The 15,621-nt window shown below is 37.8% G+C and overlaps 2 protein-coding genes across 5 annotated transcripts in view; one reads left to right on the top strand and one right to left on the bottom strand.

Moving 5' to 3' along the window:
* Window positions 1-15,621, bottom strand: part of PLEKHH2 (pleckstrin homology, MyTH4 and FERM domain containing H2) — a 101,911-nt gene that overhangs the window by 70,019 nt on the left and 16,271 nt on the right. For all 4 annotated transcript variants that reach the window (XR_011255713.1, XR_011255712.1, XM_069583450.1 and 1 more), the window contains 2 exons: window positions 10,434-10,496; window positions 515-664 (listed from right to left, as the gene is read on the bottom strand). Coding sequence is in view for 2 of the 4 variants with exons in the window: in XM_069583450.1 (XP_069439551.1) it covers window positions 515-664; window positions 10,434-10,496 (213 nt within the window). In the remaining 2 variants the exon portion in view is untranslated. The remainder of the gene's footprint in view (window positions 1-514; window positions 665-10,433; window positions 10,497-15,621) is intronic.
* C1GALT1C1L (C1GALT1 specific chaperone 1 like) lies at window positions 12,181-13,276 on the top strand (the record flags this gene model as incomplete). The annotated part of the gene is given in 7 exon segments (XM_069579548.1): window positions 12,181-12,248; window positions 12,250-12,285; window positions 12,287-12,385; window positions 12,387-12,600; window positions 12,602-12,744; window positions 12,861-12,942; window positions 12,944-13,276. Coding segments are annotated over 7 exon segments (975 nt in total), but the record flags the coding sequence as incomplete, so codon positions are not given.

Below are 15,621 nucleotides of genomic sequence, written 5' to 3' on the forward strand. Positions count from 1 at the left end.
TGAATAATTTTATAGTGGTTATATCTAATTGATGCTAAATGACTTTTTAGGTTAATAAACTTAATGCAATTTTTTCTTAAAATTTTTTTTAATAAATACTATAAATTTGATCCCAATAAAGTGATTTAACAACAGTGTACACATTTCTAAGCCGATTAGTGTCAAACAATGTTTAAAATTTAACCTTCCATAAACATTTCTAACACCCTAACAATCTAAAGCAAAGATTTATTGGAAACATTTTACAGGCATAAATGCCTGCTGATAACCAAGTGTTTCCAACATAAGGATTCACATCCAGAAAGTGGTAGATACTGCCTTGGAATTTTTCTGGACTTAAAAATAATGTATTTAACTTGCACTTTTCACCAGTAAATGTGATGTAATCTTAGGGGTTACCAAGTGAGACGTCTGACCAAAACTTAGAAATTTAGGCTTTCTCTTTTTAATCTTTGCAATTATGCGTAAATGAATGCACATATTTAGGACTCTTTGAGATCAGATACTTCCTAACCTGCTCTTCAAGTTGCAGTTCCAAGTTTTGAATGATGTCTTCTTTTTCCTGTATTAGAGTTTCCAGATCTTGACACTTTTTATACAACCTTGTCTCTGATTCACTGGTTTGAATATTAGCTGCTTTTAACTTCTCTTCCATAACTTGTACCTAAATTCAGAGGAGAAAATATTAAAACTATGCATATACTTAATTTATCATAGTATTAAATTCAGATTTTACTTTAACATTATATAGATTCCTAAAAGATATCATCATGAAAGGAAAATGGTGAACAGTTTTAATGCATTTAACAACTATAAAGTTTAAAGACTAGACTATTTTCCCAAGTGATGTTAATTCTGAGGTGTATGAGGATACATAAAAGATTCTCAGGATGGGATGGGGAGGGAGATGGGAGGGGTGTTCAAGATGGGGAACACATATACACTCATGGCTGATTCATGCCAATGTATGGCAAAAACCACTACTATATTGTAAAGTAATTAGCCTCCAATTAAAATAAATGAATTAATTTTTTAAAAAGATTCTCAGAATATTGCTATCATGTAAGGAAATGTACATGTTAATTAGATCTATGATAATATGCAGACTATCATATAAGCATAGAGTCAGAAAGTTTCCAGCCCTCATTTTTTCATATTTACAAAAAGTAAGAATATCAAGTAAAAAAGTTGAACGGTGAGATAACACTCAGATTGGAGGACCTAGTATAATAACACACCCTAGGAAAAAAAGCTGAACTTCAGGTGAAAAAGATACATATTTTCAATGGAAAACAAAAGAACCTCAAAACCCCAATGATGAAATCATAGAAAGTAAAAAAGCAAGACAGTCAAGATAGAGGTAGGAGAGTACATTCTGTGAGGATTTACTGATTCAATACTTCACAAATATTCAATGAACACTTGCCAAGAGCCAGGCCTAGTCCAGGTCCTAAGAAGACATCAGTTTTAATAAAGCAGACCCCACCCCCCAACCTCTACCTGCATAGAAATTACCTTCTAAGAGAGATCACAAATACAATAAAGACCAAAAATCACACAGTATGTTACAGATGGCAATAAAGCTAATGGGCAAAATAAAGCAAGACAAAAGAGATCGCTATACGACTAGGGGCTGTCGTGCTTCACTTCAGTATCTAATATACACATTGGCTCTGCTTGGATATTCTGCAAAACACATCTGGGTACCCAAAATCTTTGAAGAGACATGTGTGACGTTAATATTAGTAAGAAAGAAAATAAAGTACTGGGCACCATACACAATATTAAGACTTTTATTCTATATACTCCCAGTAGGTAAGAATATAATTTTAGTCATGTTTCAGATTATAGGGGACAAAAAGAAAAACATATAAGGGCATTTTAAAAATTAAAGATGATAGCTAAGATGAAAAATATTAAGCTATTAAAATATTTCTGAAAAATCACAATGGACTTACTTAAAGCTCAAAAATACTTGATTAATGAGGACTCCTAGAAGGAGGTGTTAAGGCTAGTTCAGTTTTGTTTTTTTAACCACGAGTACAAAGTTTCATTTGTGAGTTCACCGTATAAATGTAAATTCAACTCAAATGCCAAAACTGTCCTATTTAAATACCACTCACATGGCTGGAAACTATGAAAATAAAAGTAGATCCAAAAAAATAGGAGAAAAAATGTATTCTACAATCCACATGACAATTTTAAATAACTTTAAGATTTAGAATTTTTAACATAATATAGCAGGCTTTCTGCAGGAACTTCAGAACAAGAGGTCAAGGACAAAGGCCTATTTCAGAGATGTTGTCCTGAAAAAAGCCAGAGCCAGAGAGCTGGACAGTAAATACCAAAGGTCAGTCTTAGGATCGTACAGTCAGTTTCACACCAGGTATTCTGTAGCTGTGGTAGCAAGGAAAGAAAATCAGAGGCCAAGTGCAAAATGCTAGTTCTCCAAGGAGGAAGTAATAGATCATAATACTCCAGAAAAACAAAATTAACTAAATACGAATAAAAGTAAATATTACCAGACCTACATCTACAGTCTCCTTTTATTAAGCTGGAGCAAGTCACCCTGTGGACATTGGGCTGCCGCATAAAACTGTCCTATTATTACTTAGAAAAGATCTACAGTTCTGGAAAACTATGACTTGGGGGAACTCTTCTTCCCTGGAAAACACATCCAGCTTGAAAGGTGTTCTCATTTTATGAATGAATGCTACAGTCAGAGCTCCTTTGCTGCATCTTTGCCTTGTACAACTGTTTCATTAGACTATGACTTTTAGATAAACAACTCTCCTGGGCAAGAAAAATATTGACAGAAGTGGCAAAAACTCCTTCAGAGAGAAATCACAAAGTTGTTACAGGCAACTTTCCTACCAAAGGGTCCTGTTGAAACCAAGTTCCATAAGATTCACCAGCTTTCCTTGGCAATTAATGTGAACAAGGTCTACAGAAAAGCTAAGAAGCATACAGATAAACAAAGCGGCCTTTAAAAATATCTTACTACAAGTACACAGAAAATAGGCCAGATCTTCTTCCATTCACTTAACTTGAACCATATAAAAATGATTCCCTGGTGGCTCAGTGGTAAAGAATCGCCTGCCAAGGCAGGAGACACAGGAGATGTGGTTTTATCCCTGGGTCGGGAAGATCCGCTAGAGGAGGAAATGGCATCCCACTCCAGTATTCTTGCCGGAAATCCCATGGACGGAGGAGCCTGGCGGGCTATACTGCATGGGGTTGCAAAGAGTCATACACAACCTAGCACTCAAGTACATATAAAAATTTTAACTACTCAGAGACTGGTCAATAATAAACACTAAAGGAATTTAAATTAGTTATTCTATAAACTCTTGCAGTTATCAATACATGGATATTCTCCAGTAAGGAATGCTTTGTATTTTCAGGCTCCCTTTCTCTTTTACTTCAGGAGAGCCTCTGGTTACATCAACCCCCTGAGCACACTCCTCAGCCATTTCCCCAAAGTCTTGTTGATGGTGAGCTTTTGTGCAGTCAAGGGCTAATGTAGCAGGCTTGGGGTACTCAAACCCTGTACATTCCAAAAGAAAGAACTTGCCCTTGACTGTCCTCTGGGAAAGAACCTCTGAGCCCCTGGAATATTCTTCCTGGTAAGGTTTTCTTTATGTATCTGATATACTGTGTCACACCAGTTAGTTTATGCTCAGCGTGATTTATAGCGAATGTCTTTTTTGTTTATGTGGGTCATGGGCCATGCTGTATCAGTTTGGTCTCTGGAGGGGTTGGAGGTTGAGTAACTAAAGTGGGTATGCATTCCATGCCTATAAGACTGACCAGGCGAGGGGGTCTTGTAGGCATGGAATAAAAATGATGGACACCTAGGCTTGGATGACCAGTCCTGGTTGGCAATGTGTCATATGTGTTATCTACATCATTCATGGAAGAATCAAGAACATTCCTGTGCAACTCCACTGTGAGAGGACTACTAGAAGCACATACCTGGTGTCTCCTGGACTCTGCCCTATGTGCATTTTTCCTTTGCTGAAGTTAATCTGTACTTTTACTGTAATAAACTGAAACCACTAGTAGAACAGCTTCTCAGGATTCTATGGCTTTCTGTGAATCACCAAAGCCGAGGCTGGTGGTGGGGACCCTGACACAACTCCCAATGATATTTTCCATTTTCTTGCCTATCCTGGAGAAAGCAGAAGCTGCAAATATTGCTCCCATTGTAACTATCCATATCAATATCTCCCTTTTCCCACCTCCAACCTCATCCCTCCCTCTCCCACTACAGGTAATTGACATGTGACTCTATTTCTGAGTGGGGAGTGAAAGTTTCTATTCCTATATAAGTATTGCAATTATGTGACAAAGATACTTAATCATTCCAAAACACAACAAAAACATGGTTAAGGGTAGTTTGAATCCCATACTATTTTCCAGTTACACAAAATTATTGCAAATTAATCATTCTAATCCTATTTTAAACAGTTTTTTCAGCAGAGTGCTCCATAATTTATGTAGTAAGGCCAGACCCATTCTCACTGAAAGTGAAAAGAAACACCATTAAATAGTTTTCCATATAACAAAGCCAATCATTCCACGGTCCTAAATATTAGGATGATTGAGTAGTTATTTATTAAGCACCAGAAATGACTTGGATGCTAAGAACCAACTGTAAGAAAAGTAGATTAGCCCACAGATTAGAAGGAAATTTAAATCTAACTCCTACCAAAACTGAATCAAACACAGGCAAGGGACTGGGTCCTAACGACATAACTGAAAAGACAAAGCTTCTACAGGAGAAATTATCCACTCCTCTTTGGTTAGCATAAATTAGTGTATTAGATTGTACCAGGTGGCCCTAGTGGTAAAGAACCCACCTGCCAATGTAGGAGACAAGAGACACGGGTTGATCCCTGAGTCAAGAAGATCCCCTGGAGGAGGGCATGGCAACCCACTCCAGTATTCTTGCCTGGAGAATCCCATGGACAGCGAAGCCTGGCAGGGTACAGTCCATAGAGTCGCAAAGGGCCAGGCACAACTGAAGGGACTCAGCATACATGCAAGCATGCATACAACTGCCTAGTCCGATAGCTGAGAGGGAATGCTGTGTATCAGTATCTCCCATATGTGCTATTTGCTTCTTTTCTGCCTCACTAGATTTCTCCTATACAGTACTGGGTTGATTTGCACATAACTGCTTTCAAAATTTATGAACAACAACAATTAAGATGTACTACAACACTGCCAGGATTTCTCTGGAAGAATGTGTGATTCTTTTTTCTATCAGCAATTTATTTGATGGTTATGCAGGTGAGGCCCACACATTTAATACACAAGGAAAAATATGTACAAAGTTAAAATGTAGAGTTGAGCTGGTTACAGCTGACAACTGCTTTTTGTGGGGAAACATTCTTTCTAGGTTAATATAAATACAGTTTTAGTCTTAGGATATGGCTCAATGACAAAGGATAAGCTGGATTTAAGCAACATAAATAGCAGATAGGCCATAGTCCCATGGAAACTGTTAAAGAGAGCAAAAGAGTCAGTTACTCTAAGTTAATAATATTTACTTAGTCTTAACAAAGGCAAAAAAAAAAAAAGGTAATATAATCAGTGCCTTAGAATTAACTTGCTCTCTGTTTATATTTCCTGTTAACTTTCAGATTCATTATGAAATATTTAAGCCAAAAATTCTTCTGAAGCATAACAAAACAGCTACTCTATAAATTTAAACTGTTATGACAAAAAGCAATATCTACTGATTATATGGAAACTCTGGGAGATGAATATTGACCTTTTTACCTGGGTGGGGGTGGAGGCAGGGGGCATTAGTAGTGTTACTTTAAGGCAGTATATCTAAAATAAACCAATAATTTTCCCTAAAATTTTATAATTTTATAAAATTGTATAATTTTCCCCTAAAAATGTGGCACATAGAATGAAACAATTTTATACTTGATATCCTCAAAGTGAAAGTCACTAAGTCGTGTCCGATTCTTTGCAACCTTATGGACTATACAATCCATGGAATTCTCCAGGCCAGAATACTGGAGTGGGTAGCAATTCCCTTCTCCAGGGGATCTTCCCAACCCAGGGATAGAACCCATTGCACATGGATTCTTTACCAGCTGAGCCACCAGGGAAACCCAATATACTCAAAGGACAACTTCAAATAAGAAATTCTTGTTAACTTTTAAGACCAGGAGTTGGGCACTGATGGCTACAAATTGCCATGGTTTCCTTTTTTAAATTGGGAATAAGGATTCCTTTTTCCTTTCAAGATCCAGTGAACCAAACAGGGGGGAAATGAAAACCACAAATTGAAAAAAAAAGATATTTAATTTACTTTAATTTTCAGAACTAAACAAATTTGCTGCATATATCAATTTAGAAAGTTAACTCAGGAAAAAGCAAAACAAAACCATCTTTAATTTCTTTCTTTTTTTCCTATACAGGCAGTTAAAGGGGAAAAAGGGAAGGGAAGGGAAGGAAAGGGAGAGGAAGAGAAAGGGAAAGTAGCAGAACAGACAGAGATGTATGGAGATAGCCGTGAGTGCAGCAACCAAGAGGGATGCCACCAGGAAACCAAAGTCAGAAAGGGAAAGACAATGCAGGAGACCTGGAAGTCAAAGAGCTGACAGAATGACAGACAGGCACTGCAAGGCTTCAGGCTGAGCTGTGACACACATAGAGGGCCCACTACAGGAAAAGACATTTGGCACAGAGTGACAGGGGCTTCCCAGGTGGCACCAGCGGTGAAGAAGCCAATTGCCAATGCAGGAAACTAAGAGAAACGGGATCGATCCCTGGGTCAGGAAGATCCCCCTGAGGAGGGCACAGCAACCCACTCCAGTGTTCTTGCCTGGAGAACTCCATGGACAGAGGAGCTTGGCAGGCTACAGTCCATAGGATTGCAGAGACAGACACTACTGAAGAGACTTAGCACACATGCGTAGGGTGACAGAGAATGACATGAACACAATCTTTCTTTTAGAATATAAGTGGCCTTTAATGGCTCTACTGTTAATTATTGGCTTTTTATAGATATAAGTAATTACTACTTGGTCCCATCAGCTAAGGAAAATAAAATACAAAAAACCAAGCACAGCTTACATCCTTACCATTACTACTAGTACTTATATCAATATCTACATTTGGAGTTTTAAAGAATTATTGCTAACTTTTTGATGAGGTGATGGTACCTGTAGTTATGACTTTTAAGTCTTTATTTTTAGATGGGATGCTGAAACATGCTTGGGTAGAATCATATGCTATCTGGGATTTGTTTCAAAATAACCTTGTATAAGGATAGGGAGGCAAAAAGTGGGTGGGGGCAGACTAATTGCTGAAGTTGATGATGGGGGTTCGTTATCTATTTTCTCTACTCTTATAGTGCTTGAATTTTGCATAATAAAGTTTAAAGATTCTCTGGTGGCTCAGAGGTTAAAGTGTCTGCCTCCAATGCGGGAGACCCAGGTTCGATCCCTGGGTTTGGGAAGATCCCCTGGAGAAGGAAATGGTAACCCACTCCAGTATTCTTACCTGGAGAATCCCATGGATCTTATCTTCAAGTATAATTAATTTAAGAAAATTAAGGGGGCTTCCCTGGTGGCTCAGTGGTAAAAAATCTACCTGCCAAGGCAGGAGACAAGGGTTTGATCTCTGGTTCGGGAAGATCCCACATGCCACGGAGCAACTAAACCCATGTGCCGCAACTGCTGAGCCTGTGCTCCACAGCCCGGGAGCCCCAAATCCTGAAGCCCGCATGCCCCAGAGCCTGTGCTCTGCAACAAGACAAGCCACCACAGTGAGAGGCCCCGGGCACCACGGCCACAGAGCAGCCGCCGCTCACCGCAGCTAGGGAAGAGCCTGTGCAGCGACAAGGGCTCAGCACGGCCAAAAATAAAAGTCATTAACACAATTATTTTTAAAAAGAGACAACTATTATAAACAGTGCTGCGATGAACATTGGGGTACATGTGTCTCTTTCAATTCTGGTTTCCTCGGTGTGTATGCCCAGAAGTGGGATTGCTGGGTCATAAGGTAGTTCTATTTGCAATTTTTTAAGGAATCTCCACACTGTTCTCCATAGTGGCTGTACTAGTTTGCATTCCCACCAACAGTGTAGGAGGGTTCCCTTTTCTCCACACCCTCTCCAGCATTTATTGCTTGCAGATTTTTGGGTCGCAGCCATTCTGACTGGTGTGAAGTGGTACCTCATTGTGGTTTTGATTTGCATTTCTCTAATAATGAGTGATGTTGAGCATCTTTTCATGTGTTTGTTAGCCATCCGTATGTCTTCTTTGGAGAAATGTCTATTTAGTTCTTTGGCCCATTTTTTGATTGGGTCGTTTATTTTTCTGGAGTTGAGCTGCAGAAGTTGCTTGTATATTTTTGAGATTAGTTGTTTGTCAGTTGCTTCATTTGCTATTATTTTCTCCCATTCAGAAGGCTGTCTTTTCACCTTGCTTATATTTTCCTTTGTTGTGCAGAAGCTTTTAATTTTAATTAGATCCCATTTGTTTATTTTTGCTTTTATTTCCAGCATTCTGGGAGGTGGATCATAGAGGATCCTGCAATGTTCATCGCAGCACTGTTTATAATAGCCAGGACATGGAAACAACCTAGATGTCCATCAGCAGATGAATGGATAAGAAAGCTGTGGTACATATACACAATGGAGTATTACTCAGCCGTTAAAAAGAATTCATTTGAATCAGTTCTGATGAGATGGATGAAACTGGAGCCGATTATACAGAGTGAAGTAAGCCAGAAAGAAAAACACCAATACAGTATACTAACACATATATATGGAATTTAGGAAGATGGCAATGACGACCCTGTATGCAAGACAGGGAAAGAGACACAGATGTGTATAACGGACTTTTGGACTCAGAGGGAGAGGGAGAGGGTGGGATGATTTGGGAGAATGACATTCTAACATGTATACTATCATGTGAATTGAATCGCCAGTCTATGTCTGACGCAGGATACAGCATGCTTGGGGCTGGTGCATGGGGATGACCCAGAAAGATGTTATGGGGAGGGAGGTGGGAGGGGGGGTCATGTTTGGGAATGCATGTAAGAATTAAAGATTTTAAAATTTAAAAAATAAAAAACTAAAAAAATAAAATAAAATAAAATAAAATAAATGAAATGCTACATGTTAAAAAAAAAAGAATTAAAGATTTTAAAATTTAAAAAATAAAAAAAAAAGTAACAAAACAAAAAAAAGAGACAACTAAGGATTAGGTTAAATTGGGTTAAGTTAGTCAGACCACTGAAACGATCTACTGTGTAAAATTAAGTCTTTCAAATGAAAATAAGATTTGGTAGTGTTCAAGTTGAAGAAACAAACGTAACAGACCTAGAGCAAGTATAAGAAACTTAATATACACTTCTGAGAAGAAACAATTTTGTATTTAAGACTTCTGAAATTCTTGACTTGACTGAATCTGACAGAGATCTTTTCATAAAATGTGAATTTACCAATGTATGCTCCTTAGGCAAATTTTAAGGCTGGTAGGCTCATCCAAACCACTCATTTTACTGTGGGCAAGGCCTAAGAAGGGCTAAGTGACTTATCAAAACTTTATTTTTTCAGAGTAAAAGTAGTACCAGAACCAAAAACTAGAAAGTAGGAGGATATACAAGAAGAAACCAATCATCTATAATTCCATCTATAATTATAACTCCGGTTAAATTTCAGTGTTTCCTAACAGCTTTTTTTAAACTCAGGTTTGACTCACTCTGCCCCCACATCTACTAACATGTTAAATACAAAAATCTGTATATATTTTTCCCGATATAACTCTAAACATCTTTCCACACTGGCTCAGTCAGTAAAGAATCTGTCTGCAATGCAGGAGACCCGGGGTTGATTCCTGGGTCACGAGGATCCCCCGGAGAAGGAGATGGCAACCCACCCCAGTATTCTTGCCTGGAAAATCCCATGGACAGAGAAGCCTGGCAGGCTACAGTCCATGGGGGTCACAAGAGTTAGACACAACTTAACGACTAAACCACCACCACCAATAGTTATTTTTAATAGTTGTTTAATATTTTATGGAATAGATACAGTTCACTAATTCATTCTCCTATAATATTGCATTCATATTATTTCCAACTCTTTATTACTATAATTAAAGCTGCCAAGAACATCTTTATACATAAAATGTCATTATGGCTAGGCATAACCATAAAATTCACATTTGAGGGTTTTTTTATAAGAAAAACTTCCTAATAGAAGCATTTGAGACCTTTTGAAAATTTGTTAAGGGACCAAACAAAGTTAGATTCTATATGTTCTCTATGGAGCTAGCTTATAAACAGCATAAATGACAAAATGAAGAGGATAGCTGAAAACTGTTTTCAAGATTATTTTGGGCAAAACAATGCTTAAATTGGTAGAGGCAAAAGAAAATTTTTTAACCAAAACTATACCCTACCTGTTGAAAAGCTTTTTCTGCTTGACGCTCAGCATCAATAACTTGTCTCTCAAGCTGTTGCATCTGAAATGTGAGAAAAGACATAAAAAATAGAAAAATTCATATTTCCCTTTTGGAATTCTTTAGGAACACTTAAAGTACTTCAATGGATATTAATTACACAGAATTGAGCACATTAAAGTTTCCTTCAGGGCATATGTAAAAACTGATCAAACAAAATACCAAAATTTTGATACTCTTTGCAATATGTACTACATGAGTATTAATCAGAATTTTCTTCATTGGACTATATGTTAGAAATTATTGGTCATCATATTTTAAGAATAGTAAATTAAATCTAAGATAATAGTAAGACCTCAAATGTCATATGCTTTGCTGATCAAAAAGTCCCAATGATGGGGGGAGGGATAAATTAGGAATTTGGGCTGGTGGTTCAGACGGTAAAGAATCTGCCTGCAATGCGAGAGACCCAGGTTCGATCCCTGGGTTGGGAAAGACATCTGGAGAAGGAATTGGCAACCCACGCCAGTATTTTTGCCTAGAGAATTCCATGGACAGAGGAGCCTGGCAGGCTACAGTCCATGGGGTCGCAAAGAGTTGGAAATGGGTGAGCAACTAACATATATACATTACTACACATAAAACAGATAACCAACAAAGACATGCTGTATAGTACTGGGACTGTACTCAATATTTTGTAATAACCTATATAGGAAAAGAGTCTGAAAAAGAATATACATGTACATACATATATATATATATATATATATAATAAGCTGATGGGATGTCCCTGGTGGTCCAGTGGCTAAGACTGCACTCCTAAATGCAAGGAGTTCAGGTTCAATCTAGAACTAGATTGGAAAACTAGATACCACATGCTGCAACTAAGACCCCAGTATAGCCAAATAAATAAATATTTTTTAAAAAGCCTCAATCACTTGGCTGTACACCTGAAACTAACAACACTATAAATCAACTATACTTCAACAAAAAATAAATTAAAGAAAATTTAAAAAGAAAAAATATACACTGAAACAGGCTTAATATAGGGGAAAAAAGTCCCAGTGATATCAGAAAGTGGTACATTTTCATAAGCTTCACTGGTGGTATGTGTAAGTCACAACTGAGTAGTTTTAATTCTTAAAAAGACTGTGATGATAGAAAGAGTATGGAAGATACTCTGATAAAATATATATGTGTCCACAAGAGCATACGGCACAGAGGTTGAAAAAATATCTGGGTATTTTTTGAAAGTTCTGTGGATAATAAAATGTTTGAAGATATCAGATGGTGGGAAATTTAAAAAAAAATTTGAAGATTTTAATACTAAACTGAATAAGTAAAAAAGCAAAAGTCTTAAAAAGGATCTAATACAAATTAACATAATACACAACCATGATGTAAAACTAAATTCTGAATTATTCTTTTCTGAGTGTTGAAGTCTGGTCAACACTGGAGCCATCTGTGGCTCAACCTATGCTCACTGTCACTTTTATTGTTGGCGGACATTCTCAGATGCCCTGAACTTCCAGAGTATCTCAAACTCACAGCATCCTGGGTGTGATACAACAGCACCCATGGCTGATACAACAGATCACCCCCTTCTCAAAACCATGGAGGAGTGGCCTCCTGCAGCAGGAAGCAAAGCTGCCAGCTCTGGACCACATGGGTGACAGGAATCCCAGCTGAGGCATGTGTTATTCTCAACGCCTTAAAGGTAGTTTCTGTTGTGAATACATAACTTTTTAAAGCTGTACTGGTTTGAAACATTTGCTGCATTTTGATACCTATGTTTGGGCAAATTACCAGTCAACACAGGTAAAACTCAAGACCATGACGAGCACCATCACTTTGCCCACCAAACACAAAAGAGCTTTAAACATTTCAGAAGTGCAGCACATGGAGCTTAGTAAAAGTATCTGTATTTACTGTATCATCCATGAAAACCCGATGGCATTACTGGGTACTCAAAGAATCGTATACCAAACACTGTGACAAAGTAGAGCACCATAGTACTAAAAATGAAAAATTATGGTCTAAGATAAAAAATGGCATGTGGATACAGATGAGAAAAATGGACAAATATGTCTCTGGAAAGCGCAGCAACAGCCACAACTGGTTCTTTTTGGCACATCCCACTACACTCGCTGTCACTGAAAACTCAAGAGTATATTCAGTTTACTAAGGATGTATCTCAGCCTTTATGTCTGGGCCACACTATAACATCTGGCAACCTTGATTTCATGACAGTAGGAGGAGGAATTGCTTTAACTATGGGGACTATGAAAAGAATTAACAGACTTCTGAATAAGTCTCCGTGCATGCGTGCTTAGTCGCTCAGATGTGTCTGACTCTGTGACCCTGTGGACTGTAGCCCACCAGGCTCCTCTGTCCATGGGATTCTCCAGGCAAGAATACTGGAGTGAGTTGCCATCTCCTTCTCCAGGGGAATAAGTCTGAAAAGTATGCAAATCCAAGTGTGATTTGGAACTTATCAGAAGATACGCAGCTTAGCAGTCTGCCTGAAATATGCAGGAGTTCTTGCAGAAAGTAAAGAGGATTCTCAAAGAAGAATTCTATTTAACACAAAACCAACCACATATCTTATTCAAGGGACAATGTCTCATAACCCTGAGCAAGTAGTAGAAGGCTGCTGTTCAGATATAGCTATTACTTTTAATGGACTGACTCCCGAAAATATGATAGTAATGACATATGGCGGGTACCAGTCCAGAGCATTTGGACATTATTTTAGCAACACACTGATTTTCTTGTCTCCAGATGGTTCAGAAAATCACAGAGGACAGGGAAATGATAGAACTGTGCTGTCCAAGAGCACTTGAAATGTGGCTAGTCCAAATTGAAATGTGGTAGAACTGTAAAATACACACTTCATTCAATAACACAGTATTTGAAAACCTATTGCAAAAAGAATAAAAATCTCAGTAATTGCTCATATTGACTCACACTGAAATGATATTTTTAATGTCACATTAAATAAAATATAATATTAAAATTAATTTCATCTACTGTTTCTTTTTCATTTTATTAATGTTGCTAGAAATTTTAAAATTACATGTTTCTCACTTTATATTTCTATTGGATAATAAAAGTGTAAAACACTTCATTGTCACCATATATTGTAATTTAACTGCCTGTGCACATGGCAATATTTTTTTAAGGTAGTTTATTGCAAGGATCTAGATTCTGGAAGAATTTTAAAATATCTGGATACATAAATAGGCATTTCTCAAGTGCATTCTCTGGACCTCATATCACCTTTAATTTTTGTGAAGATATTTCCAGGTGGCACTAGTGGTAAAGAATCCACCTGCCAGAACAGGAGACGCAAGAAGCACAGGTTTGATCCCTGGGTCGGGAAGATTCCCTGGAGAAGGAAATGGCAACCCACTCCAGTATTCATGCCTAGAAAATCTCATGGACAGAAAAGCTTGGTGAGCTACAGTCTATGGGGTCGCAAACAGCTGGACACAACTGAGCACATCAGTACAACACATTTCACGTTTAATAAACAAGTACTGTTGTCTAACAGCATTTTATTGATTCTGTTATAGACTATCGCATTACATAAAGAAGTTGGACAAGCAATGTATCTCCTGTCTAGGACAGTGCTTAAACAAAAAAATTAACTGACATGCAAACACCGACATCACATCCCTTCACTACTGACAATATGCTGACAAATGTCGTTTCTACACCGTAACATCACTTCTACAATGCAACGACACTGTGTTTTCAGAGGAATTTCTACACTTGTGCAGCCTTATCCTCAATTTTGAATATTTTTGGGATTCCCAGGGAAAACAGGAAAATCCACAAATGGGTTGCTGCTTTGTAGACTTTGGCTAGTGAAAATAAATGACTGACATACCTATGAGAACGGCCGAAATCCAGAACACCGGCAATACCAAATGCTAGCAAGAATGCGGAGGAACAGGAACTCTCATTCACTGCATGCTTTCTTATAAAATTAAACATACTCTTATCACCCTGTCCAGCAAGTGCGCTCCTCGGTATTTACCCAAAGGAGTTGAAAACTTATGTTCACATAAAAACTTTCACACAGATTATTTACAGCAGTTTTATTCATAACTGCCAAAACTTGGAAGCCATCAAGATTTCCTTCAATAGATGACTGGATAGATAAACTGTGGTAAAACCAATGAAATATTATTTACTGCTAAAAGGAAATGAGCTATCAAGCTATGAAAAGGCATGAAGGAAACTTAAAACATATTATTAAGTGAAAGAATCCAAACTGAAAAGGCCACATAAAGTATGACTCTAACTACCTAACATTCTGGAAAACTATGGAGACAATAAAAGATCAGTGGTGGTGAGGGTGGGGCTGGGGGAGAGTATGGAGAGGGATGAATAAGCAGAGCACAGAAGCTTTTTAGGACAGTGAAAGTACTCTGTTGGAGAGGGAAATGGCCACCCACCCCACTATTCTTGCCTGCAGAATTTCATGGACAGCGGCTACAGGCCATGGGGTTGCAAAAAGTCAGACATGACTGAATGACTAACCACTACACTAAATCCTCTGTATGATACCATAATGATACATACATGTCACTATACATTGTCCAAACTCATGGAATGTACAACACCAAGAGTGAAAGTAAGAACTCTGGGTGATAATAATGTGTCAATGTAGGTTGAACAATTTGTAACATGTACCACTCTGGTGAGGGATGTTAATAATGGGGATGGCTAACTATGGAGAACAGTGTAGAGATTCCTTTAAAAACTGGAAATAGAACTGCCAAACGACCCAGCAATCCCACTGCTGGGCATACACACTGAAGAAACCAGAATTCAAAGAGATGTGTACCCCCATGTTCACTGCAGCACTGTTTACAATAGCCAGGATATGGAAGCAACCTAGATGTCCATCAGCAGAAGAATGGATAAGAAAGTTGTGGTACATACACACAATGGAATATTGCTCACTATTAAAAAGAATGCAATTCAGTCAGCTCTAATGAGGTGGATGAAACTGGAGCCTATTATACAGAGTGAAGTAAGTCAGAAAGAAAAACACCAATATAGTATATTAATGCATATATATGGAATTTAGAAAGATGGTAACAACGACCCTATATGCAAGATAGCAAAAGAGACACAGATGTTAAGAACAGACTTTTCAACTCTGTAGGAAAAGGCA

This window comes from Ovis canadensis, chromosome 3 (genome assembly GCF_042477335.2).
Source record: "Ovis canadensis isolate MfBH-ARS-UI-01 breed Bighorn chromosome 3, ARS-UI_OviCan_v2, whole genome shotgun sequence".
In the NCBI taxonomy this organism is placed as follows: Eukaryota; Metazoa; Chordata; class Mammalia; order Artiodactyla; family Bovidae; genus Ovis; species Ovis canadensis.